The sequence below is a fragment of the Garra rufa genome, chromosome 21 (genome assembly GCF_049309525.1).
Source record: "Garra rufa chromosome 21, GarRuf1.0, whole genome shotgun sequence".
Classification (NCBI taxonomy): domain Eukaryota; kingdom Metazoa; phylum Chordata; class Actinopteri; order Cypriniformes; family Cyprinidae; genus Garra; species Garra rufa.
In genome coordinates, this window is record NC_133381.1 from 19,095,168 (window position 1) to 19,122,526 (window position 27,359).

A 27,359-nucleotide genomic window follows, 5' to 3' on the forward strand; every position below is an offset into this window, starting at 1 on the left:
CATGCAGACTCTTAACTTTCAGGCGTTAATAGTTCTGTTCTAATTCTACAGGTGACAGGAATCTGAGCTAATCAGATATACTAGTTATAAGGAACAGAAAGAGCAGTGATTCAGTAGAGAGATGGTAAATGTGGACGGACAGTAGCTGCCCTCATTCCTTCAGTACTCGGTCAAAGGTCATATCCTCATCATTCAATGCTCTTTTGTCTATTGTTATTTGTAACAAATGCTTTGATGGCATTGGTGGTGTGCAGTTGTTTAGAATGGTATGGATTTGTTTTCTTTTCAGAACGAAAGTACTATGCTAATCATTGCGAAGGAAGGTGTAATATAATCCACTACATCTCCCTGTTCCTAAAATACACCATAAATATACAACTGTGGATTTCTTTAAAGCTAAATATATCACAATGGCACTATAAACTATTATAAATATCGCTACAGTCACATGAATGGAGGAAAGCCACAATGTCATTTCTAGATTAGGGCGATAAAATGTATCGCTTCTGTTTTGGTTCGTACTATCGTCGCTAGAGGGAGCTGTTTGTGTCTAAACATGATCCTCTCGAAGCCAAACTTTCTGTGCAGCAAGGCCTCCCTCATTGTCTGTGTTGCTGTCATGAAGTTCACCTCTCTCAAGAAGGACAGAGCTATTTATAGTGACCACCATTAGGAAGACACTCCTGCAAATAGCCCAAGCTACAACAAATAGCTTGTAATGCTTTATTATACAATGCAGTTTAAATGAGCCATCATATAATTACAAATAACTATGATATTAATGTAAATAAGTGTTTTTTTTATATGAATGTGCTAAATGACATTAGCAATGTTTCATGATGATATGCTTTTAATTATATAATGACATTTATATATAATAATAATATAGGATTTAAATATAGTCTGGTCTATGGTGACCACTTACAAAAATATTCACTAATAGATGAAAAGCCATAGGTTACGAAAAAGTGAACACCCTAAACAAGACAACTGTCAAACTAGTTTGAGTGATGGGGAGGAGCAGGTGATGTCATTCTAATGTATGTAAATGGCAAGGCAGGACCAGACAGAACGGGTATAAACCAGCCCAATCCTGAACAGGGCAGCCCACCTCATTTCACATGTATGTGCCACAATGCACGTGCACTGCTCCTCTCCTCGACCCCTCCTACTGCTCGCTGCAGCAGGATGACCTCTTTCGGTCGTCCCCGTGACCCTGTTAACTTTCAGACCCTCCGTATGTGTTGATTAATGACAGATTTTAATTAGAAAAAACCTGTAAGATTTTCAACAAAAATGCATTCTGTCCTTTCATTCATATGCATGATCTGGGACCTGCAATAAGCAAAACCAGACATCAAGAGAAGTTTCAATGGTTTATTGTATTTCTCAAAATAATTCAAAACAGCTGAGACAACAAAGAAAGGAAGCATGGCCAGTTTTCTGTTACACAAAGTCATAGCCTGAGGAACATCAGTTCTAAAATAAGAGTGCATTTGCTGATTGCCGTTTTAAAGCAGTTACAATGTTTAATTTTGAGGTTTTGAATGTTTCTCAAATTATGAAGATGCAGCCACTCTCTGTATATTAATGACTAATCATTCAAAAATAAAAATAAATGGAACATCAACCTTGTTTGGGGTATCGCCTGTGATTCCTGGAAAGCAGGTCGACCCATATTCTAGTAACTTCTGTTGCAGAACTGACTTTACTTGCAGTCAGGTAAACATGAACACCTAGAATTCATTTACCCCACATCACGCTTATCTCAGCTCCAAAGTTTACAGCAGTGTGGGACCTACACATAATAAAAGATAAAAAAAAAAGTAAATATGGATCTGATTGAAACAACAACAGCTGATTATCAAATTATGCCTGGAAAAAAACTGCAATGCTAGTGTCTGCTCCAGAATAAACCTGCTGTGTTGGGATTAGAGGTTCACCTTCACTGGAAGTGACATCAGTTTGTTGGTTAAGGCAGAGCATATAATTTACCAAATTATAGGTCCTAAACTGCTGTAACACTGCTTGTTTAGTTATCCATTTTAAAAGGTGTGTGGAATGGGCCACATGCTGGACTATAGGGGAAATACTGTATCAAATATATCAACATAAAGTGCACACATGACCTTGTGAAATGTAACAGCTTTATGAAAAAATGTATTGGCATAAATGACTGCTCGACTTCGGGACAATGTATTATTTTTCTCATTCTTTGTTCAGTAGACACTACAGTAGTTTGCACACACAAAATCCAGTATTTTTCCATCAACTGACGTTTAAGTGGCGTTGTGTCACGTGACTTGCTCTGGGGGAGGAGGAGGGGAAACATGCAAGCGTTTGACGTGCCTATGAAGCGACACACGGCCGGTTTATTATGATGTTTTCTAGTTATTCGATTCGTTTATCATACATCACTGCCGTATTGGAGTTAACTTCGCGGTAGTTAAGTTTATGGAGACCATCACAAGCCAATTGTATCAGGCTCTGACCCATGCCATGCGTATCATCATACCCTGACTCTGAACAACCACTCCCCTTCGTGGCTCGTGGAAAATTACCAGCTTACAATCAGCACAAGTACAAGCTCCACCATCCGCCTCACGGACTCGATGCCCTCGATCTCCTTCAGTCCAGCGTCAAATTATTTTTTCCGAACATGTAACGTTATACATTACCGAGCGATTGCTGTTGATGAATATCAAAAACTGTTCATTTAAAGCTCGCGGGAAATATTAAAAGCGGCTGTTTTTTCGGAGAAGTCGCGTTAATACGTTGCATTTCCCTCCAAAAGCAACAAATAAACAAATAATACACGACCATAATATCGCAAATTACAAGTCCACTCTGCACGCAGTTTGCCTTCTTTTTCTCTAAACGGGCGGAGCAGTAGCGTGGGCGCTCGAATAAGTTGAGATTGATTGACACGCGTGCCGTCCAATAGACGGCGAGCAAGGACGTGCTTAGCAACGCTGCGTCCAATGGCACACCTCCATGGGCGTGACGTTAATCCAAACTTTTCGCGGCGCCATCGGCTGAAAACTAAACCGAGATGGAATCTCCCAGTCTGAACCGGTTTCAACCGGTTACGAGTTTGTTGCTTGTGAGAAGAAGAGGCACAGGCTCAGTCTCTAATACCGCCCTGGTGCAAAATATACTTCAGTACAGAGCACATTTCTTAATTAAGGTGAACTTTGTTTCGTAAAATGAACCGGACTGAGAAAATACAGAACTCGCCGTGATTGTTGGTGCGGAATTCACATCTTAGTGGTCCTTATATCAAGCAACTAGCTCGTGTGTGTAGTCTTCACAGAGGAATAGTGTGGCTGGCCAGTCAGCGGCTCATCCTAAAGCCAGAAAGCGTGTACAAACCAGGCACCAGCGATACTGGATCAAATAAACATAATTTTAGCAACTCTGGCAGACAAGCCCACCTTCTTTCTCTCAAAGGCTTGGACTTTAGGTAGGTAAATACGGGGTGAGAACTTGCAGCTAGAGTGCTTGGGGTTGGTTTGTGCTCTGTGGAGAATGATGATGTGAGAATGTGTCGAAATGCTGAGAAATTGCACGTATGGAGGTTAAGGTCGAGAGAAAGTGAAATGGCTTTGCTACTGAGGGTTTATGAGGGATGTTGCGGGTGTGTTGCGTGATGGCTCGTGTTCAGCACTGGTGTCACGCTGGACTGAATAATGTAGCTGGGTTTTGTTCGGTTTAACAATCGCTATATCTCACGTAACATCAAAACAATCACAAATACATGCTACTAGCACTGACCATCAGCGCAGTCCCAGAGTACGTTGGTTTAGCGAGCAAAATTCAATTGTAAAATGCATTCAGGACAACTGTATAGCTGTAGCATTCATTTAAAGAATTAACTGTAACGTATATAAAAACACACTCGGTTTGTTTCTTACCTTGTTTAACGTACTGCTAGTAAAGCCTGCAGAGCTTTCAGGTGTAGGGTGCAGAGCATGGTGTTGGTGGGAGGGGTTGCTCCAGAGTCAGGGAGGGAGATCCTTGCAAAGTCACCCTCGTGGAAGTCATCTGAAACGGGTGTAGAACGTCAGAAACATCGGTGTTTGTTATGGACGAGGTGCGCCAGTTGCGCACTAAAGCATTTGCTTTGCTGTCCATTTAAGCGCATTAGTATGATAGCATGCATGCGTTATTGTTGTCACAGTATCTAAAGCGATGCATTATTTAGAATTTTTAAGTTGTTGCGCTCCCCTGCTTGATTCAAGTCCAACCCCGGTTGTGTTTTGAAGACGTGTGCATGAAATCAGCTGATAAGTAGCTCTGTGTTGGGATACAGATCCTATTGTGGCCATTGCTTACTGAATGAAACAAGGTGAGGTGTGCAAAAGGCTTCAAATCAACAGGTTGCGCAGTACCGACTAGTTATGGCACCATCACTTTATTTAGACCTGAGAGACTCGTGGTCTCACAAAGCCCGACTGTGTCGTGTCCAAGTAAATTCTTGAAATTTCCTCCAATGCCAACTTTTTTTTCTGGGTTCTTGGCTGTAATGCTTACCTCGTTACGCAATGGTTTGGCTCCGAGGTGCAAATTGAATTAGCTTGCGCATTGGCCTTTCAAGTGTCCTTCAAATTGTATGTAAACATTAAGTCTCGTGGTCGATACGAGTAGAAAAAAAAAACAGTTTGTAAGTTCCGAGAGCGCACTACGTCTCTTGTGTCATATGTAAACAGAATGACGTCAGCGAAAGGGCTGCCTAGCACGTGGTCTCATTCACAGAATAATGGCTCATGTGATCACAGGCCCAGTGAGTGGCCCTTGTTCCTCGGACATATTAGGATATTCATTCTGCAAGCATGTTACCTTTATCGCACCACCCACCATTTCCATTGTTATTGTGGATTAACTCTCCAGCAGGCATTGGTGTGTTGGCAGGCCAGGTCATATAAGGCTTTTTGGATGGTCCTGGGTCAAGGGAGGGGGAGGGGGGGGGGGGTAATGGTCAGCTGTTTGGATTTGTGTACCCAAATGTTCATTTCACTTGACTTTGCCCCTGCTGGATGTTTCCTCCCTGTCCCCCACAGAGCTCTATGCCAGCAATTATGACAATGTTAGCTGACCACGCAGCCAGACAGCTGCTGGACTTTAACCAGAAACTGGATATCAATCTGCTGGATAATGTGGTCAACTGTCTGTACCATGGGGTTGGGCCACAGGTGAGTAAGACTTTTCACAAACAGGTGAACTACCAAAAAAGTACCCATCACACATCATCAATTGGCCATATTGGCGGCCCTGAATGTAAACAATGCACCAAACCAAACGGAACACACATATTTTGCTTATTATTGCTGCAGAAAATAATCAATTATTGTCATGTTTGGGGCTGTACTTATCGGTCAGACCGGGAAAAACATTTGGAGTACTATAGACTGCCAAAAGTTAAAACAAATCAAGAAGAGTGCAAAAAACTGTTGGAGGAACAAAGGGCATTTGTGGTTGGCCAAACTGAAACAGGATTTCCAGGGCAAGAATCTTGAAAACATTTGTGTTTGTTCTTATCATTTCCGGTTAGGTAGGTGTAATATTAAGCTAATATCTTAATTAATACTGCTCGTACGTATCTTTACCAACTGTTAACTTAAGTTTGTCAAAATATTATGCCCTTTCCTGCTTACTAAGTCCTTCTCTATATGATTTAGCAGCTTCCCCATGTTTTTCCATGGTTTAGACAGCATAAATTAGCAGAAAAACATATTAAGTAGTACATTAACCTCGCAATCCATGCTGTTGTTTACATCTGAGTATCGCCAATATGGTTGTGCATCCGGGTAGCTGACCAAATCGTGACGTAAGTGCGTGTGTGCATACCAAAAAGAAGATCATATGTGACCCTGGACCACAAAAACAGTTATAAGGGTCAATTTTTATAAAACTGAGATTTTTACATCATCTGATTATAATCTGCAATATTTGGCTGAGATACAACTACTTTAAAAAAATCTGGAATCTGAGGTTGCGAAAACAAAAAAAAATATTTAGAAAATCACCTTTCAAGATGTCCAAGTGAAGTTCTTAGCAGTGCATATTATATAGTTTTGATATATTTACGGTAGGAAATTTACAAAATATCTTTTTGGAACATGATCTTTACTTTATATCCTAATGATAATTTTAACCCACACAATGTATTGTTGGCTATTGCTACAAATATACCTGTGCTACTTATGACTGGTTTTGTGGTCCAGGGTCACATATGTGTGTTTTTCTGTTTATACACTAGTGTATTGACATAATTAAAATTAAGCCTTTTTTTGTTTGTTTTTGTTTTTGTATTGTAAGTTAACACAATTGTTTCTCTGTTTTAGCAAAGAATGGCCCAGGAGGTGCTGACTCATTTGAAGGAGCACCCAGACGCGTGGACCCGTGTCGACACTATTCTGGAGTTCTCTCAGAACATGAACACCAAAGTAAGCCAAAGAGTCCAAACTTACTCCAGTGGAGGGTCATGGTTTCTATACTTTGAGGAAGATCTGATCTCTTTTTCACACATTATACAGGAACACAATTTTGTTTTCTGTTCCTTCAAACCAGCAATACCCATTTCTTAAGTGTATTGGGGTTGCTTAGCATCATGTCAAAAACAGATTCCTCTGTACACATGCGAGATCACATTTTCCTACACCTCTCCTCACATTCTTGTCTTGGTCAAGAAAAGTCATAGTTAAAGTTGGTGTGTGAGGATCCTCGGTTGAGAGTGAAATACCTCAGTATCTCCATCTGTACAGCAGCCAGAGGTGTGTTAATGATGACTGACTGAAACACATGATCCATGCGATCTAAGCTCCTATCCATGGATTTTTATTTCAGAGGATTCACGTAGTGTAAAATTGTTTATTTTGTAGCATGTAGGCTAAATGTAAATCATTTAGTAGTTTGTGAATAGTGTAGTATTTGGGATGAATTGTCTTCCTCAGTGTGTTAATAGACTTCCTCAAAGTACTGCCGGCCCAGTTTGCCGTCTGCTTGCCTTTTAAGATTGCTCTTAACACTCTGGTCATTACTAATGTTTGAGTTGGTTTATCAACAGTATCTGTAATATCAAAATGATAATGGCCCAAAAGTGAGGGCTCTAGAAGAACAGACAGGAAAATATGCAGAGCAGGTAAATTCTTTGAATTTGTCTAAATTCATCAAGCAAAATACAGAAAGAGCGCATTTGGCTTTTTGCTTAATATATTTACAGCCTTTTTGTAGGTGAAAAAGCAAACAAAAGACAATTAATTGAAGTTGTTCATATTTGATATTAATCACAATGTTCCATTATGTTGATTGCTTGTAATAGGACGAAAAGGGGTGTGTCTTCCTGTGCACCTTGACACAGCTAGGCTTTGGCGGCAGGCCTCCACAAGGTCTACCTTTTCATTCCCTTACTCTCAATTCTGCTGTGCCTCCATTCACACTGCACATGCCTCATATGGAGCTCAGAGACGGCAGGGAGATAGGCAGGCAGTTTACCCCCCTTTTTTAACCTCAGTTATGGATAGTAACAGTTATTTCCACTGTAGGGATCATCAGTGTCTCTGTGTGCTGTGGTTCCCCTTGTTTCCCCCAAGCATTTCTCCTCTGCTCTAGCCTACTCTATTTCCTGTCTGGAACGTAAACCAAAAAATATTGCAACATCACACGTGAGCCGTAAAGACTTGATGCTTTGCGTAGTGTTGCAATGTTTTTCTGTCTTGCCTTTATCTATTTATTTATTAACCTATGAAAAATTAAAGGTGAAAGGATCCTGGTGATTTTTTTACAGGGTTAAACGGGTCCTAATTCTCCAGGCCTCACCTTTAATATCCTCACTCAGTATGTGACCTGTCCTGTATTCCCTGTTTTGCTTAAACACATTAACTTTTTTTCCTCTTTGCTCATTAATCCCTACAGTTGAAATGCTGTTAATCCAAATAACACTAGTGACCATGACAAGAACACTAATGCACCATGAATACCCTTTAAAAGCAGTATATAACATCTTAAGGCAGCCTGTAGACCCAATCCTGTGGCTCGTCTTGCTGTTCCTGTGACCCAAACCAGTTACTGGTGAAAACAGTAATGTCACAAAGACAGAAAGGGGTGTGGTCTTTATTTGACCAACCGGAAAACACATCACCGATGATTAAAGCCTTTGTGAGTGGCTATTTACTCTTAAAAGAATTCTTGGGTTCCTCTTGTTTTGGGACACATTTGTTGCATCGCTCCCCCAAGCAGCTTGCTTTGTTGTGGCCGGGCACAGAATCAAATCATTAGCTGTTTGCCATTAACATCTCCTTTCCTGTCTTTCACATTCTGGTGTGACATGACCAGAAACAGCAAAACTTCTACAGAATCCCATACAAACACTGTATAGAGTTTTGATGGGGGATTATGGATTTTTTTTTTCTTTTCTTTTTTTGGTTCTCTTGAGTTTGTAATAAAATTCTTACTGTCAAATCTGCATGATGTATTTTTTCTTTTTCAATCTGAATTCATTTGGAATAAACTAAAGAATGTGTGAAAATATATTAGGCAGTCAAAGTTAAGAGCAATTTTTTTTTGTTTTCCTAACGTTGTTTGTCTAACGGTGCAGCTCTGGCTGGTTAAAGATTGGATCATTAACTCTTGATTTGTTCTCTTGGCATTACAGTACTATGCTCTGCAGATTCTGGAAACAGTTATTAAAACAAGATGGAAGATTCTGCCCAGAAACCAGTGTGAAGGTAAGACTGACTCACAAGAATTCCCCCTCACCACTTTGAGATGAACAAGTAATTCATAACTCAGTCTAAATCAATTCTTAAGTCATAAGCAGCTCAAAGGCTGGATTTGGGCAAGCGGTGAAGGGATCATTGAAATGTAGGAGTAAGCGTTTCACTCTGCGATGGACTTGACTCTACAAGGCGTCTAGCAGGCCAACACATTCATTAGAATCAAGTGTGTGATTGCCAAGTTGAGCTGAATTTCCCTTTTAAAAATGCATGAAAGGTCGTCTGCTCAGCTTAGTGTTCATCTGTTTCAGAAAAAAACAGAATCTGCTCTGAAAGAAATAAAAAACGAGATGTAAGCTTTTTGTAATTGCTAATAAATCATCACAAAGATATAGGGATGTAACAATGTCAAACTCAAAAATGTCACTATATGATAATATGGCGATATAAAGTCCACGATACAATTTTAATTGCGATATTAAGTTAGTTTGACTTCTGATTATGCTGTAACATTAGTTTCATAATTTAATTTATCAGAATCAAATGTGTTTTATTATTAAAATTATTACTAAATCCAACAGACATATCATTACATAATTAGCTTTAAAACATTTAAATTTACATTTTTAAAGTAGTGTTTTTGTTTTTGTTTCTTCGAATGTGAAAAAGGCAGAACACTTTTAATATGCTGATGCAGATCTGCAGATGAACAGACAGTATCAAGTCCTCTGAGAAGAGCTGCTTTCATCCGGATGGAGAGCTCATGGGGTTTTATGCTGCCATATAGTACGCATTGACGCTCCTCACTGCTCTGCTTTATTTCAGGCATTAAAAAGTATGTCGTGGGCCTCATTATCAAGACATCATCAGATGCAGCCAATGTTGAGGTCAGTGAACTTCCACTTATTTTGTTTACGGTCTTCCTGTGGTTTCTGTCCGGCTGTCTGTTTTATGCTATGCTCTGCCTCTTTTCAGAAAGAGAAAGTGTACATTGGAAAGCTCAACATGATATTAGTACAGGTGAGGTTTGTTAGACTGCTTTTTCTAGAGATTCATAGCCAAAGGTTTACGAATAGCAATAAATGTCACATAACATGATGATAGGTGTGTGTATATTTGATGACTCCAGTGTTATATGTTACTTGCTATTTTTGTGTTTTAGATCCTGAAGCAGGAGTGGCCGAAACACTGGCCCACATTTATCAGTGATATTGTTGGTGCGAGCCGCACCAGCGAGAGCCTTTGCCAGAACAATATGATCATTCTCAAGCTCCTCAGCGAGGAGGTGTTTGACTTCTCCAGTGGCCAGATGACACAAGTGAAAGCCAAACACCTGAAGGACAGGTATGACGGCATTAAAAGAGAATAACTGCCGCATTTTATGGTTGAGAATGAGGCCATATTCTAATTACTTGCTCTTGTTAATTAATCTGAATGGTTTTGTGATCTGGTTTCCATTCGCAGCATGTGCAATGAGTTCTCCCAGATATTCCAGTTGTGCCAGTTTGTGATGGTACGTGTTGTTTTTATAAAGTTTCTCACATACATTAACAACCTTATAACAAATGTTCCTGTTTGTTAAGGTAATCATATACACTCTTAATCATATATACACATACACACACACTCACTCAATACATATTCTAGCTGTTCTAGTTTGTGATTAAATGATTACCTTCAAATGTGTTATTAACCACCCAGTCAAATTTGAATGATTAAAAAAAGCGATATAAATACAAAAAGAGATCTGAATCTTAAAAGGAAAACAGGATTCTCTGCTCTCAGCACTGAAACCACAACACTCACAGAAAAGCTGCCATCTCTCGCAACTTTCAAATACAAATACAGTTAAATAAGGAGACTGAGCTGTTTTGTAAATTATCGCAACCAGCTAATATGCGTTTACATGTCGAAGGCATCGCTAGCTAGCAAACTTAGACTGTAGTAACTAATGGTAATGACAGTAACTCGCGATTGAGCGGGCAAACCACTAATGCTAATGTGCGAGACATGATTTCAGGCCTGCCCAAAAAATCCTGAACACAAAAATGGTCAAAAAAACTCTTTAACGGTTCAACTCCACAATTCAGTACTACATAGATCACAGTCTTCGTAACATGTTTTCAGCAATAAATTTCTAACATTTATGTGTTTAGAGACAATTCTCAGAATTGCCTTTGCATGGATGAGTTTTAGTGGCCTAAAGTTTTTTTTTTTTTTTTCTTCCCTTACAATTCTCAGGAAAATTCCCAGAATGCCCCACTTGTACACGCTACATTAGAAACTCTGCTGAGGTTTCTCAACTGGATTCCCTTGGGCTATATCTTTGAAACGAAACTCATCAGTACTCTGGTATACAAGGTAACATACCTGGAGATTTCTTACTCTTACAGACTTTGTGAAAAACTAGGAATATAGTAGAATGATGTTGCTGTTGTTTGATAGATGATTTCATTTTTACCTCATATTAAGCAACACTGAATTATACTAATATTAAAAAACTAAAATATTAGACTGTAGTATGCACCTGTTAACCAATCAGAATCAAGCATTCTAGACAGTAGTGTAATAAATGGATTTGTAAGGTGTATTGTTTTGTTGTACAATGAAACGGTATTGCAATTATTGTATTTCACACTTACAAATCAGTGGCTAATTGTTGTCCCCTCTCCTTTGTTTGGTTGATCTGTAGTTTTTAAATGTGCCGATGTTTCGCAACGTGACACTGAAGTGCTTGACTGAGATAGCAGGAGTCAGCGTCAGCCAGTACGAGGAGCAGTTTGTCAGTCTCTTCACACTGACCATGATGCAGCTCAAACAGGTACCCCCTCTTTAGGTCAAATGAAAGTACAGTTCCCACATACCAGTTGCTTTTGAGCAAGTCTGATGTTCTATTTCTTGTGTGTTGAAGATGCTTCCTTTGAACACCAACATTCGATTGGCGTATGCAAACGGTAAAGATGATGAGCAAAACTTCATTCAGAACCTTAGCCTGTTCCTCTGCACCTTCCTCAAAGAGCACGGACAGCTGATAGAAAAGAGACTGAACCTTAGAGAGACGCTTATGGAGGTACACACACTCACAGACTGAACTTGAGATAGTTTTCAGCCTCAGTCTCTGATGCCATTGTGTTAAGGCCCTGTTTGTTTCTCTGTTTAGGCTCTGCATTACATGTTGCTGGTGTCAGAGGTGGAGGAGACGGAGATCTTTAAGATCTGTTTAGAGTACTGGAATCATTTGGCGGCTGAGCTTTACAGAGAAAGTCCTTTCTCAACATCCACCTCTCCTCTCCTCTCAGGGAGCCAACACTTCGATGTACCGCCCCGCAGACAACTCTACCTGCCTGTGCTGTCTAAGGTTGGCTCACAAGCACAAAACTGAAGAAGAAAAGTGGCAATTTAAGATAGAAGCTATAAGGTTGTTTGTGTTGTTGTCCTGCAGGTGCGCTTGTTGATGGTGAGCCGCATGGCCAAGCCAGAGGAAGTGCTAGTGGTGGAGAACGATCAAGGCGAGGTGGTTCGAGAGTTCATGAAGGATACAGACTCCATTAACCTCTACAAGAACATGAGGGAGACACTTGGTGAGAGCTCTGCTCCCTTAATCACTTTTTTTTTTTCACATAAGAGTGGGTTTTCATTTCGTTTCCACGTCCAGCTAATTTTAGTTGTACAAAACAGCTTGTTTTGCTGCATGATATTGCAAATTGATGTGTCTTACCATATTATTTCAATGTGTTATCTTAATTATGAGCACGCTGGTTTGTAGTGCAAACAGTTTTGCTGTTTACTGCACATTGTTATTCTTCTTGTTGTTTCCCTATAGCAGCTAATGGACTGGAAGTCTCACCCATAACCTTACTTTAATGTTGAGGAAAAAGGTGGATATTATGAGTGGAGAAGATTTTTTGTCACTTAAGTGTTTACCATCATATTTCTCTCTCTGCAGTCTATCTTACCCATCTGGACTATGCTGATACTGAACGTATCATGACAGAAAAGCTTCATAATCAGGTGAACGGTACTGAGTGGTCCTGGAAGAACCTGAACACGTTGTGCTGGGCCATTGGATCCATCAGTGGAGCCATGCATGAAGAGGATGAGAAGCGGTTTCTCGTCACTGTCATTAAGGTGCAGAAATCTTACAATGCAAAGTCTTATAATGTAAAATTGGAGCTATAACATGTATCCATGTGATCTACAGGACCTGCTGGGCCTATGTGAGCAGAAGAGAGGCAAGGATAACAAGGCCATCATTGCCTCCAACATCATGTACATAGTGGGCCAGTATCCACGGTTCCTACGTGCGCACTGGAAATTCCTGAAGACTGTTGTCAACAAATTGTTTGAATTTATGCATGGTAAGTCTTTGAGACTTGGAATAGAATCAGGGTTTTGCATCTGTATACAGCTGTGATGTCTTTGGATTGGTCTTTAAATAGAAGCAAAGTTGGTGTCACATTTGATCACACATACATAGCAGTGCTGCATTTTGGTCTTTTATGGAGCAGCTCTGTTATAAAGTTGAAGTCAACCTTGCAGAATCTGCAAAATGTTAATTATCTTACCAAAATAAGAGGTTTTATATATATATATATATAATATATATATATAATATATGTAATTTTTTTTGAATAAGATATTTCACATAAGATGATTACATACAGTATAGTCAACGAGAGAAAAATAACAGTTGAATTTATAAAAATGACCCTCTTCAAAAGTTTATATACTTGTATACACTTAATACAGATTTGATTGACTTTTTTTTTTTTTTTTTTAGTGACAGTAGTTCATGAGTCCAGTTGTTCTTCAGAAAAATCCTTCAGGTCCCACAAATTCTATGGTTTCTCAGCATTTTTGTGTATTCGAACCCTTTCCAACAATGACTGTATGATTTTGAGATCCATCTTTTCACACTGAGGACTGAACTTATTTTGTCTTCTGGGAAACATGCAAGTAAAAATATGCTATTTAAGCAAAATAAGAAAAATGTACACATCTTTATTCTGTTCAAAAGTTTACACCCCTAGCTCTTAATGCATCTTTCCTTCTGAAGCATCAGTGAGCATTTGAACCTTTTGTAATAGCTGCATATGAGTCCCTCAGTTGTCCTCAGTGTGAAAAGATGGATCTCAAAATCATGCAGACATTGTTGGAAAGGATTCAAATACACAAAAATGTTTAAAAAAAAAACTAAGAATTAGTATGACTTGAAGGATTTTTTTCTGATGAATAGCAGACATTTTAATTATCACTAAACAAAAAAAAAACACATTCAGGGATCATTCATGTAACAACACAGCATTAAGAGTCAAGTGTATGTAAATTTTTAAACGGGGTCATTTTTATAAATTCAACTATTTTCTATTGTGGACCATATGTAAACATCTTATTCAGGTCAGTACTAAATAAAAAATAACATTTATTTCTTACATATTATTTTGGTAAAATAATTAACATTTTGCAGATTCTGCAAGGTGTATGTACATTTTTGACTTCAACTGTATTTATTTGAGCATCCAGTTTTAGCTTGGTTATAATCATGTTCTCCTAGTAATATTTCACTTTTTTTTTCTTCTTAGAAACCCATGATGGAGTGCAGGACATGGCGTGTGACACGTTTATTAAGATTGCTCAGAAGTGCAGGAGGCATTTTGTCCAGGTGCAGGTGGGCGAGGTGATGCCCTTCATTGATGAGATCCTCAACAACATCAACACCATCATCTGTGACCTCCAGCCCCAGCAGGTACCAAATAACTCCATCTATCTCAATTATCCTGCTCTGTATGTCATTGTGACACATTGTGCTTTAGAAATAGACAACTTGAGATGTTGATGAGCATTTGCTGTTCTCAGGTGCACACATTTTATGAAGCTGTCGGGTATATGATTGGAGCGCAGACCGACCAAGCTGTACAGGAGCACCTGATAGAGAAGTACATGTTGTTGCCTAACCAGGTGTGGGACAGCATCATTCAGCAGGCCACCAAGGTGTGCTATTTTTTTTATTTTATTATTTTTAAACAAATTTTGCTCATTAACCCATTTTTAAGACTGACCTTATACGGTTGCCTTTATCCTGCTCTAGAATGTGGACATCCTGAAGGACCCTGAGACAGTGAAGCAGTTAGGCAGCATCCTGAAGACCAACGTCAGAGCGTGTAAAGCCGTGGGACACCCTTTTGTTATTCAGCTGGGCCGGATCTACCTGGACATGCTAAATGTATACAAGTGCCTCAGTGAAAACATCTCCGCTGCCATCCAAACTAACGGTGCGTGTTTTTCTTTAGGCAATAAAGTCATTGTGTTTATCATCACAGATGGGCATGTGTTTTAAACAAATAGCAAGTTTAATTCCAGAATTACCTTAGACGTGTGTATTTGCATCACTGTTGGTTATCTCAGAGTGACAGATCCGCATTAAACTGAAGTCAGTTTGATTACACAAACTCACTCAGCTGGAACACAAAAGGCTGCCACAGAGCTTAGCGCCATGTGCGTGTGTGAACAGCAGTCCATTACAGGGCTGTCTCGGCAGCTATATATAGCAGTGCAGCTAGAACAGAATGAGTGAAGTTTAACTAAATAGTTGCCCAAAGAAAATTCTTACTAATGAGAAAGTTCTCTTGCGTAAACATTATGTAACTGACTGCACTTGAGAACCACAATTTTTGTCTGTTTATTTGATTTGTGGTTGTCTGTTTTATATAGGTGAGATGGTAACAAAGCAGCCTCTAATCAGGAGCATGCGCACGGTGAAGAGAGAGACTTTGAAGCTTATCTCAGGCTGGGTCAGCCGCTCCAATGACCCACAGATGGTGAGGCACATAGCACAAATTTATTAAATACTTTTAAGAAGTTGACATCTCTTGCAGTATTGCACGATACTTAATCTTAAACAGAATTATCATAATTTTTAAATGTCATATTTTTAATTATTTTAATTTGTGCATTTTTTTTTTTTTTTTAATTAAAATATAAAAAATATTTTTTTTAAATGCAAAATAAGTTTTACAATTATTACAATATGTGACTTATGCATACAGTATATTTTTACTTTTTAAAACTAACACAGCACGTTTACCCCTGGTTTCACAGATAAGGTTTAAGCCTAGTCCAAGCAGTGTTGTTTTCGTCAACGATGACGATGACGAAATCATTTCGTTGACGCCACTTTTTTCCATGACGATAACGAGACGTTGACGACATAAAAATGGCTCGTTGATGACTAAAACATGACGAGACGTGTGTGAGTCTTCGTTGACGAGACGAGAATAGACGAAAATGTTAGTGGGTGGTCCGTCAGACATTTAAAATGCATGACATTTCTGCTTATTGTGCATGCCAATTAAAACCGGAAAATATCTGCCGCTATGGCAAGCCGTTTTAGCATTAAATACTCTTTGCTATACTAGTATGGCAAGCCGCTTTAGCATTCCATCTTTGTTTGTCTTTTATGTTTTAAAACATTCCTTCATTATTGTAATTATTGGTGAAAATAGTCGATCCGGAAGCTCACATTGTGTTGAACTATAGATCTGCTATTTTCAGAACTTAAGTGACACTACCCAACAGCAAAATACTTACTGACCTACATTAATTTGTTAAAAGACTACTTTTTCCCCTTTTTTTGACTAAAATTTGACTAAAACCTTTTTGACTTTTCGTCGACTAAAACTAGACTAAAACCTTTTTGACTTTTCGTCGACTAAAATTGGACTAAAACTATCACATATAGAAGTGACTAAAATTTGACTAAAACTAATAACCATTTTAGTCCAAAAGACTAAGACTAAATCTAAGATGGTTGTCAAAAACAACACTGAGTCCAAGACTAAAATGTAAGTCTGAGCTGTTTTAATTGAAAGAAACTTGCACTGACTGATCTTATAATATATCAGTGCCTTTGTTTTGTCTCAAGATTGCACACCAGTAATATTTTTTTTTTTTCTAAGCATGTTTATAAACATTACTTAAATGTGAACTATGGCCTAATCCTGGCTTAGTCTAAACCCTGTCTGTCAAACTGGCCCTTGAAGTTTAACTAGTGATGGCAAGAAAAATTTAGGGATGCACCGAAATAAACATTTTGGGGGTGAAAAGAAAATTCTGGGTGCACTTGGCTGAAAAACTGATACTGAAATGCTTTTAAAATAATTTATTATTTTATGAAGTAATATTAAATAATTTTGTAAGACTTTGTCATTTAACACAATTTTAATGCTACTGAATAAAATACAAGCCAATGAGATAACCATGCTTTTGTTGAATGTAAAACAATACAAAATCTTAATAATAAATATCATATAGTATATTTTTTATTTTAAAACGTTGTCACAGCACGTTTAAAGTTAACTAGTGACCGCAAGAAAAATTTAGGGATGCACCGAAACGAAAATGCTGGATGCACTTGGCCGATAAGCTAAATGGAAAATGCTTTTTAATAATAATTTATTATTTTATAAAGTAATATTAAATAATTTTGTAAGACTTTTTAGTTTAACACAATACTTTTAATGCTTCTGAATTAAAATAATAATATAACAATAATATAACCACAGGTTGAAAGTAAAACAATGCAATTGGACAGAAAAGATATTATATAAATATATTCTTTCCTTTCCTTAATATTAAATATCATATAGCATATTTTTACTACTAAAACCTTGTCACAACACATTCAAAGTTAACTAGTGATGGCAAGAAAAATTTAGGGATGCATTGAAATTAAATTTTTGTGGCGAAAGTGAAAATTCTTGATGCATTTTAATAATTAGTTATTATTTTATTAAGTAATATTAAATAATTTGTAAAACTTTTTCATTTAACACAATTTTAATGCTACCGAGTATAAAAAAAATACAAGCCAATTAAATAAGCACACTTTTATTGAAAGTAAAAATGCAATTGAACAGAAAATATATTAATATTAAATATGATATAGCATATTTTTACTTCTACAACTTGGTCACAACACATTTAAAGTTAACTGTGCTGAAACAAATTTGATTTGAAATTGCAATAGGACAAGTAACAGGATCTGAAATATTATGCACTTACACATTATTATATATTCATCTAATTTTGAAAGTAAAATCTCCATTTTGAGACGTTATGCAACAACTACCCACAAGAAGCTCATTACATCTCATCTGGGAAGCAGGTGCAGCTCAAGTCTTTTAGTCTCTTGTCTTCCTGTTTATTAGATCCAGTACTTGTGTCTCTGTGCAGATCATTCTGTTATACCTGCTTCAGGTCTGTCAGTCTGGACCTGTTCAGATTAGCGCTGTCCTTGCACAACACACACTTATCCGCTCATCCTTTAAGCCTGTCTGCGCATGTGTGTTTTGTGTTATTTCTCCAGGTGGGGGAGAACTTTGTTCCTCCGCTGTTGGATGCCGTGCTCATTGATTACCAGCGCAATGTCCCAGCGGCAAGAGAACCCGAAGTGCTTAGTACCATGGCAACAATCGTAAACAAACTGGGTGGACACATTACTGGAGAGATCCCACAGATATTTGATGCAGTGTTTGAGTGCACATTAAACATGATCAACAAAGTAAGCTGTCCTTGTTCATCTCTCAACATTCTGTGATAAATATTTAATATTCCATTGTCATTTATTATTAAAACCAGATCCAGAGTCTTTTTGAAATGTTTCTTTTTTATTTTGAAGCGTGTAATATTTTGTTTTTACAAGGGGTTTGTATTTACTACTTTTTTTTTTTAGGACTTTGAAGAGTACCCAGAACACCGGACGCATTTCTTCTACCTGCTGCAGGCGGTGAACTCTCACTGTTTCCCAGCATTCCTAGCCATCCCACCAACCCAGTTTAAGCTTGTGCTTGACTCTATTATATGGGCTTTTAAACACACTATGAGAAACGTGGCAGACACTGGTGAGAACACAAATGCATTTATCACAGCTATATTTACCCTAATCATTTACCATAACATGCATACACCAACTGTGCCATGAAAAATGTCACACAGGCCTTCAGATTCTCTACACGCTGCTGCAGAACGTGGCCCAGGAGGAAGCAGCAGCTCAAAGCTTCTATCAGACATACTTCTGTGACGTCTTACAACACATCTTCTCTGTCGTCACGGATACATCACATACAGCCGGTCAGTTCTGGCCACCCTCTTCTCTCTCTTGATCTTCAAAAACACCCTTTATCTGAACACTGTGTAACCACGTAGTCCACTTTCAAAAATAAAAAATTCCTGATAATTTGCTCACCCCCATGTCATCCAAGATGTTCATGTTTTTCTCTTTGCGGACTGAAGAAGAAAAGACATTCCAGGATTTTTCACTGTATAGTGGACTTCAATGGTGCTCAACTGATTGAAGGTTAAAAATGCAGTTTAAATGCATCTTCAAAGGGCTCCACACAATCCCAGCCGAGGAATAAGGATCTTATCTAGCGAAACAAATGGTTATTTTCAAGAAAAGAAAAAAAAAAAATAACTTTATATACTTTTTAACCTCAAATGTTTGTCTTGCCTAGCTCTGTGATGCGCATGCGTACTCTGCACTTCAGTTCAATACAGCTAGGGTATGTTGAAAAACTCCTATCTCATTTTCTCCTCCTCAAACAATCACTGCAGAAGTGGACGTGCAAGGAGGGTCAAACACTCTTTACAAAAAAGGTAAAACGGCAATGTAGGGTTTTTTTTTTTTTAAGTTGGGGGAGAACATTAGATTAGTTTTTTGACATGCCCTAACTGTCTTGAACCAAGGTGCACAGAATACGAATGCACATCGCAGAGCTAGACAAGACGAGCATTTATGCTTAAGTAACCAATCGTTTTGCTAGATAAGACCCTTGTTCTTTGGCTGGGATTGTTTAGAGCCCTTTGAAGCTACATTGAAACTGCATTTTTAACCTTCAATCCATTGAGCAACATTGAAGTCCACTATATGGTGAAAAATCCTGGAATGTTTTCTTAGCGACTGAAGAAAGAAAGACATGAATATCTTTGATTGCATGGGGGTGAGTAATTTAAAAGGAAATCTTTATTCTGGAAGTGGAGTAATCCTTCAAGGATTTATTTTGATTGAATAATTAAAATAGTATGTGAGTAATCCATTTAATTTTAAACCGTGTTTTTATTTACTTTAATTCTTATAAAGCAAATTTTTATAATTTAATTGAAATTTGTATAATACTGAGTATGATTAAATCTATAAATGTGTCTTTTCCTGTTTGTTCAACCTCTGCATATTTGTCTTGCAGGTTTGACCATGCACGCTTCTATTTTGGCGTACATGTTTAACCTTGTTGAGGAAGGAAAAATCAGTACAACTCTAAACCCTTCAAACCCAGTGAACAACCAAGTGTTTATTCAGGAGTATGTGGCCAACTTGCTCAAATCAGCTTTTCCACACTTACAAGAGTGAGTATCCCACAGTGCACTTAAGCTTGTGAACTCCAGAGACTGCATCTGTCACAGTCTTTGAGTTTTGGAGATAAATCAGTATATGAAAATGTCACAATTACATTGGTAGGGCCCTATGATTTCCGCAATATGGAACCACAGAATCCAATCATAAAAATGGAATTTACTGTGTAACGTGGAATATTACAGAATTTGTTTGGATGAGTTAATCAAAAGTAGGTCAATACACTTAATTCAAATCGTGATATGGAATAGTATCTGTCAATATTAAGCCACAGAAAGACTGTTTAAATATGAATGAATGGCAAATATGTGCGCAAACATGTTTCGTTTACTACATGCATACTGAAGAGCATGTGACATTCACAGATATTTCAGCATCTTCTGTCTCACTAAATGAGGACATGAATATGGGAAAAAAAAAACATCTCCAGAGCTGCTCTGAGAGAACTTCATGAGCATTTTAAGGTTTCATATGCATAAAACTATGGTCATATCTTATACACATAGAAATGTAAAGGTCCTCATGGTAACTCAACAGAAAAAAGTTCAGTTTTTCTTGAAGAAATTGTCTGAAATATATTACTTGTGTGTGTGTGTGTGTGTGTGTGTGTGTGTGTGTGTGTGTGTGTGTGTGTGTGTGTGTGTGTGTGTGTGTGTGTGTGTGTGTGTGTGTGTGTGTGTGTGTGTGTGTGTGTGTGTGTGTGTGTGTGTGTGTGTGTGTGTGTTGTGACATCAGGACACAAATTTGTGTAATAACATGGGTATGACAGGTATTACAAGGAGAGGGTGACTTATGAGGACATTGCCCCATGTCCCCACTTTTCAAAAGGCTTATAAATCACACAGAATAAGTTTTTTTGAGAATGTAAAGATATGCACAGTCTCCTGTGAGGGCTAGGTTTAGGTGTAGGGTAGGTGTAGGGCAATAGAAAGTACGGTTTGTACAGTATAAAAACCATTACGCCTATGGAATGTCCCCATAAAACATGTAAACCCAACGTGTGTGTGTGTGTGTGTGTACATATATACCAGTCAAACGTTTTTGAACAGTAACATTTTTAATGTTAACCTGAGAAAAAAAAAACATTCCATAGGGCCCTAAAAATGTCATTTTTGTTAAACTTTTAATACATTGATGTTAAATTGTACAAGTGTCATGATTTTAATTAATTAGACATACTTTTTGATTAATAACATTGAGTTTAACCTTTAAAAGGAATCCAGAAAAATTAGAATGGGGAAAAATAGGCTTTGGGAAAAAATAAAACTGAATTTGGGAGAGGGAAAAAAAAGGGATTTCATAGGGCCCTACATTGGCTTTATATCTGTACCATAAATGTCACTTGGTTTGATATTTTCTTGTTTAATTTAATAACAACTGACTTTCACATTTTCAAAAAACATTTGGGGCCGTTGTATGTTTTTTTTTTTTTAAACTTTTTATTTTATTTAAGAACATACAGGTCAAGTATACCTATGTCTCAAGAGCTTGTAAATACACCACTTGCAGTTGTTGTGATGATTACTGCATTTGGTTGAGTACTACACAGTACATCTCTTAGGAATGAGCTTGTTGTCTCTCAGCAGACATCTTGCTCTCAGATTAATTAATAACGTTTTTGTTCCACAGCGACAGTCTCCAACACTTTAGGGCTGTTTATGTCGGGTTTTATTAGTATTTTCTGTTTGACTCTTTGTCTTCTTTCTTTTTGTAGTGCGCAGGTCAAAGTATTTGTGACTGGCCTGTTCAGTTTAAACCAAGACATCCCAGCATTCAAAGAACACTTGAGGGATTTCCTTGTACAGATCAAGGTGAGCTGCAAGCCATCTATCCTACTACCACAAGGACACTAAGGGCTATAGTTAATGTTATAATAATAGTTAATAAAATTTTATCTTTGGCATATGCAAATATTTTGATAGCAGTAGTTGAGAGTGTGTGGATAGAGTAAATGGAGATTGTGTGAAAGAGAGTGCGCTGTCCCTTTGACCTTTAAGGGATTGTATGGTGTAACCGTACGGGTCATCTGGAGTGCAAAGGGACCTAAGGAGCATTAGATTATAGCAGAGATGACAGCACCCTGGCAAAGCAGTCAGTGCAAGCAATGCTCAAACGTTTCTTTGTGTACCTGTAGGAATTTGCGGGTGAGGACACCTCGGATCTGTTCCTGGAGGAGAGGGAGGCTTCTCTGCGTCAGGCCCAGGAGGAGAAACACAAGCTGCAGATGTCCGTGCCCGGCATCCTCAACCCTCACGAGATACCCGAGGAGATGTGCGACTGAGCTCGCACGCAAACACACAGCACACACACTGCGCTGACTCCTAAACAAACTAAACACACGACTAAAGCGGTGTTGTGGCTGCTCTTCGGTGTGTTTTCTCGTAAGTGTGCGTGTGTGAGTACTTTAGGCTCTTCCTGCAAGGAGGCGATTTCCGCACTTGGCTGTCTCTTGACCAAAACAATGCCAATATGTAAAAGATACTGTCACCCAGTGGCCCTATTTGCATAGTACGCGTTTCATACAGACACTTTTACTTATTACCTTTCCATTGTTAACTGCTTACGTTTGGTCACTGTAATCCGAACGTGCATGAAGTGTCACATCTGTACAAATAACTCAACAAATAACTTGTGCTCGCTTTTTTTTTCCGTTGCTCCCTCTCCTCTTCTATTTCCTCCTCTCCTTCCACACATTATGTATTTGTTCATGTATATTATATTATAAAGACCAGAGTGCAGTTTGTTGTGTTTGCAGAGAGCTGTATGCGTTCTGGCAGCGGGTAGATGGTACCTAGTGTCAGTTTGTGGGCCAATGAGTATCGCACCTGGTCCAGCCAATGAGAATGTCTGTCTGTGATTGGTGAGATAGCAGAGGTGCCGTACGCTCTTTGGCCCTTGTTTCATGTGTGTTGGGTGAGGAGCCAGAAGTGGTTCGGGACTAAAGTAGCTCTCAGCAGAATGTGAAGCGGATCGCTGAGTTGAACGGTCTGATCGATGCTGCTGTGGTTGCGAGTGGCGTTTCGAAACGCCGCTCTGTTTGCTTTTTCTACACGGGAGTGTTCAGCAGCCCCTCTACATGTTCATATCAGCATCACTGTACAGCATCTTTACTACCATGGGAACACGCGGATGTTTCGTCCTGTTTTGTTGTGGGTGTGCGAGCGTGCGTGTGTGTTGTCGCTAAGCCGACATCAGGTTTTTTGTTTTCCTCAATGAGGACGGTTGCTCCTTTTGTGAGCTTTCATTAAATTGAAGTTTAAAAAAAGTGGTTGAAATATTTATGGGTTCTTGTAGGCTACACCTTTATAACTGCTCATGTTAACTCACTCAGAGACTGCTTTGGAGTTTTTGGAATTGTACTAATTTACATTGTTTACCATGCTGTAGTGCTGCAGGACACTACTTAGAGCAAAATAAATCTCAGTTTACATTTAATTTTGTATTTTTGCATTTTTCATTTTTATCTTTAAGTCCTGTCCAAATAAAACGCAAAGGTTTAATTCAGAGAAAACGACAGAAATGCCAACATTCTCATTAGGAAGAAGAATGTACCAATCCAAATACTGATTATCAATGGTGAATTTCCCCCTTTACTATGTGTTGCATTTGTTGTGAAACTTTTTGAACTGATTAAAGTTGGAAGAATTTTATAATTCTGTCTGATTTCTCTTTATTTTTTTCTTTCTTTTTATGTAAATTCATAGTTGGACATTAGAAGCACTGGGATAGTTCACCTAAAAATCTAAATTGCCATTTACACTCTCATGTGTACTTCCTTCTCAGGAACACACAAAAAAATTATATTTTTGTCCATATAATTCGGGGTTCAAGTGCGTAGCACTGAAACCTTATTGTAATTGTTAGAATGATCACGGATCAGCGATCTCCACGTAAAACTGATCATGCAGACCAAACCGCAAGTCTTACAGACTTGAAACTTGGAGGGATGTTAGTACTCACACCGCCTACGACATGACCAAGGCTCACCCTAATTGGCCTGACAGAGGCACTACAGTGAACAAAAGTACAAAATCGCCCATAACTCCTAAACCTCCAGTCGCAGGCTCAAGTGTCTTGTGTTGTTGGAATCCTTGCCTTATGGTGGACAAAACTTTTGCAAACTTGTCCTACGTTTTTCACCCGACTGGAACTAAACCAGTGCACAAAGATTCTCTAGAGAGTGTATGACAATAATTATCAAAAAAAAAAAAGCTGAACTTTTGACTCACTGTTACAAAGGGGCGCCAAAGTGTTCGAAAGGGGTTGGGCCACTTTTAGTAAAATGTCTATCACTCCTGAACAGAATGAGATATCCTCGCCAAACTCAGAACACTTATGTAAGAGCTTAATCTGAGGTCACAGGAAAAATATCATGGAGCCTGGCCACTTGGTGGTGCTATTAGAGAAAAAAAATCATAAAAATGGCTGTAACTGCACAACCATTTGTCCTTTCAACATGACAATTGGTGTCCATGGTCTTGGTCTAGGACATTTGCGTGTCTCAAAAAACATGACCATCATTGGCCGACAAAGTTTGAGCAATATTTGTATCATATGATAGAACTCATTCTAGGCAACATTGCCTCTAGAACCACTGCTGTCCTAGGTTTTCTGAAAACAGTGCAGTACAATTCTATGGACTCTCTAAGTCAATTAACAAAAACATTTTGAAATTTACCCTTTATAATGGGGTCATTTAGAAAAGGGGCCTGTCCAAATTTACTCAAAATCTTATAAAGCCTAAAGGAAAACTCAAAACTTCATAAAACCTGGTGAGCACATGGGACAGGTGATTCTAAACAAGCATGCAAAGTCTTAAGGAGATCAGACAACGGCTGGCGCTATAACAGGCATAATATCTTTATTAATACACTTCGTACGTATCTTTACCACCTGTTGTCGTTAGTTTGTCAAACTATTGCGCCTATTCCTGCTTACTAAGTCCTTCTCTATATGATTTAGGAGCTTCCTCACATATTTTTCTGTGGTTTAGACAGCATAAATTAGCAGAACAATGTTTTCAGTAGTACATTAACAGTGCAATCCATGCTGTTGTTTACATCTGAGTATCGCCAATATGGCCGCACATCCGGGTAACTTACCAAATCGTAGCATCCACAAAAGAAAAAAGTCATGCAGGTTCGGATTTGCGTGAGAGAAATTTCAATGTTTGAGTGAGCTATTCATTTTTAAGCCCAACAGCATGGTTGGTAAAGAGGATGTTGTATAGGTACACCACAACAGCTCAAAATCGAGCAGCTGGAGTCAAACCAGCTGATCTTCAAGAACCCTACCCTCCACCTGCTCTGTCCTAGCAGCTGAGATCCATTTCCGCACTAATGCTTCTCCAAGGCCGTGGTTAAAACGAAACCCGTCATCCACTCTGAGCTCTAACAGTATCCTGCTGTTTGAATAGATCTCGAGAGCGATGTGACTGGCACGGAAGAGCAGTGTTGAGTTTCTCCTCTGCTGCATTTCCTTGAATAGTTCTACTCTAATATGCACATCCCAAGAAACGCATCTCTGTTTGTGTTCTCGCGAGTGATCCATATGCAAACGCCGGCCTCATTTGACATGCAGTGGCAGTTGTTCGAATGCATCACCACTGCTTGTTTTTGCCAGTGCACAGCTCTAGAGATATGATTAAATCAAGTCTCTGGAGTTCCCAGGGAACATTAGGTCTAGAACTTTCAGAAAACACCCTCAAGTTCTGAAGCTCTGTGGATTCCACTGAAGTTCTAGAACTGGTAGTAATCTATTTCCTGTGAGCTTGTGTGACAGGTTAGTTGCCTGCAGTAAAATTCACTCCCATGGAAAGATGAGCTCTCTTTCCCCCTGACCCACTTTACAGCTGGAATCTGGTTCGGTGGGTTCCAGTAGAACCTCTTCCAGAAATGCTGTTCAGGGGTCAATCCAGTACACCCCCTACCCTACTCATTTAAGCAGCTAGCTTAGTGCTAAACAAAACCTGCTTAGCATTTCACTTCTGAAAGTATACGTTAAAATAAGTATTTTTTGTATATACAGTACAGTTTTGAGTTTTGATGGCCATTAAAAATACAAAATATTAATGAATATCTGCAGCACTGTATTTATTGAGTGAGATTTTATTTAGTAGTCCATCAATAAGGGGCATGATTTACATAATCTAATTTACATAAGTGTTATATATACGATATATGAACGAAAAGATATGAATGATTCTTCATCGCAATGTGGGTCACAACATGAGAAATAACCTGTACTGGCTGGTCTTCATAGCGTTGTAAAGCCTATACTGCCATCTATAGGTGTGATTTGCACTATTTAGTGTGAGTTGTATGTAAAGCTGTGGGGTTGAACCTTTTTTATTCCCAGGCGCCATTATTGGCTAGTAACAACACAATTATTGCAAGAGTCGAACGTACTTTAGACTTCCCTTTTTTTAAATCAACGAATTTACATGATTTTTTTTCCAGTCATATGTGGTTTAATTAATAATTATTAATGATAAGAATATTTATTTATTTATACTTGCAAATTATACCAGATAAATCAAATATTTTGGAGCTTGGAAAATGTAAATTTTAAATTTGAATAATTTTCATGAATTTTGCTATTTTCAAAATGATTTATTTATTTATTTTAGTAGTTATACTTTATTCGAATGCGTGTTTTGTCTAATTTAAAATTATTTTAAGAACCACTGAATAAATGGTTGAAAATACAACCCTGTATTGATATACACTGCTGTTCAAAAGTTTGGGATTGGTAAGATTTTTAATGTTTTTCAAAAGAAGTTTCTAATGCTCATCAAGGCTGCATTTATTTTATCAAAATACAGAAAAAAAATGTAATTTTGTGAAATATTATTGCAATTTAAAACAATCGTTTTTCTATGTTAATATACTTAAAAATAGAATTTATTCCTCTGATGCAAAGCTGAATTTTCAGCATCATTACTCCAGTCTTCCGAGTCACATGATCCTTCAGAAATCATTCCACCATGTTGATTTATGATCAATCAACTATTTTTTGGGAACCTGTAATACTTTTTTCAGGAAATCAAGTGAATTTAATTTTTTTTTAATAAGTCTCTTCTGCTCACCAAGCCTGCATTTATTTGATCCAAAGTACAGTCCAATTGTCACATGGGGTTTTGTTTTGGGGTTTTCATGTTCATGTTTTCATGTCTTTTATGTATTCGTTATATGCTGTGGTGTCTTGCTTCCCTTGCCCTTGTGTATTCCTGTCATTGG

The 27,359-nt window shown here is 38.2% G+C and overlaps 1 protein-coding gene across 2 annotated transcripts; it reads left to right on the forward strand.

The window, feature by feature from the left end:
* Nucleotides 1–1,396: 1,396 nt before the first annotated feature.
* xpo1b (exportin 1 (CRM1 homolog, yeast) b) lies at nucleotides 1,397–23,774 on the forward strand. Of its 2 annotated transcripts, XM_073826740.1 has the most exons (25): nucleotides 1,397–3,463; nucleotides 5,061–5,192; nucleotides 6,345–6,446; nucleotides 8,654–8,726; nucleotides 9,540–9,601; nucleotides 9,690–9,734; nucleotides 9,877–10,058; nucleotides 10,179–10,227; nucleotides 10,956–11,075; nucleotides 11,407–11,535; nucleotides 11,626–11,784; nucleotides 11,875–12,072; nucleotides 12,157–12,295; nucleotides 12,661–12,842; nucleotides 12,916–13,072; nucleotides 14,297–14,460; nucleotides 14,571–14,705; nucleotides 14,803–14,986; nucleotides 15,426–15,532; nucleotides 18,079–18,273; nucleotides 18,445–18,613; nucleotides 18,708–18,842; nucleotides 19,955–20,114; nucleotides 21,836–21,932; nucleotides 22,256–23,774. In XM_073826740.1, the coding sequence occupies exons 2-25, from the start codon at nucleotides 5,067–5,069 to the stop codon at nucleotides 22,400–22,402; spliced, it is 3,216 nt and encodes a 1,071-aa protein (XP_073682841.1). In that variant the 5' UTR covers nucleotides 1,397–3,463; nucleotides 5,061–5,066; the 3' UTR covers nucleotides 22,403–23,774. The 2 variants fall into 2 exon arrangements, with proteins under 2 accessions (XP_073682841.1, XP_073682842.1); XM_073826741.1 differs by lacking the exons at nucleotides 1,397–3,463; nucleotides 5,061–5,192; nucleotides 6,345–6,446 and adding an exon at nucleotides 7,316–7,388.
* Nucleotides 23,775–27,359: the final 3,585 nt, after the last annotated feature.

What these genes read in the sequence shown, in the direction of transcription:
- xpo1b (XM_073826740.1), top strand. Translation starts at nt 5,067, where the DNA reads ATGCCAGCAATTATGACAATGTTAGCTGACCACGCAGCCAGACAGCTG. An exon ending in CAGATGCAGCCAATGTTGAG is followed by an intron (nt 9,602 to 9,689) that starts GTCAGTGAACTT and finishes GCCTCTTTTCAG; the next exon opens with AAAGAGAAAGTGTACATTGG. An exon ending in ATTTCCTTGTACAGATCAAG is followed by an intron (nt 21,933 to 22,255) that starts GTGAGCTGCAAG and finishes GTGTACCTGTAG; the next exon opens with GAATTTGCGGGTGAGGACAC.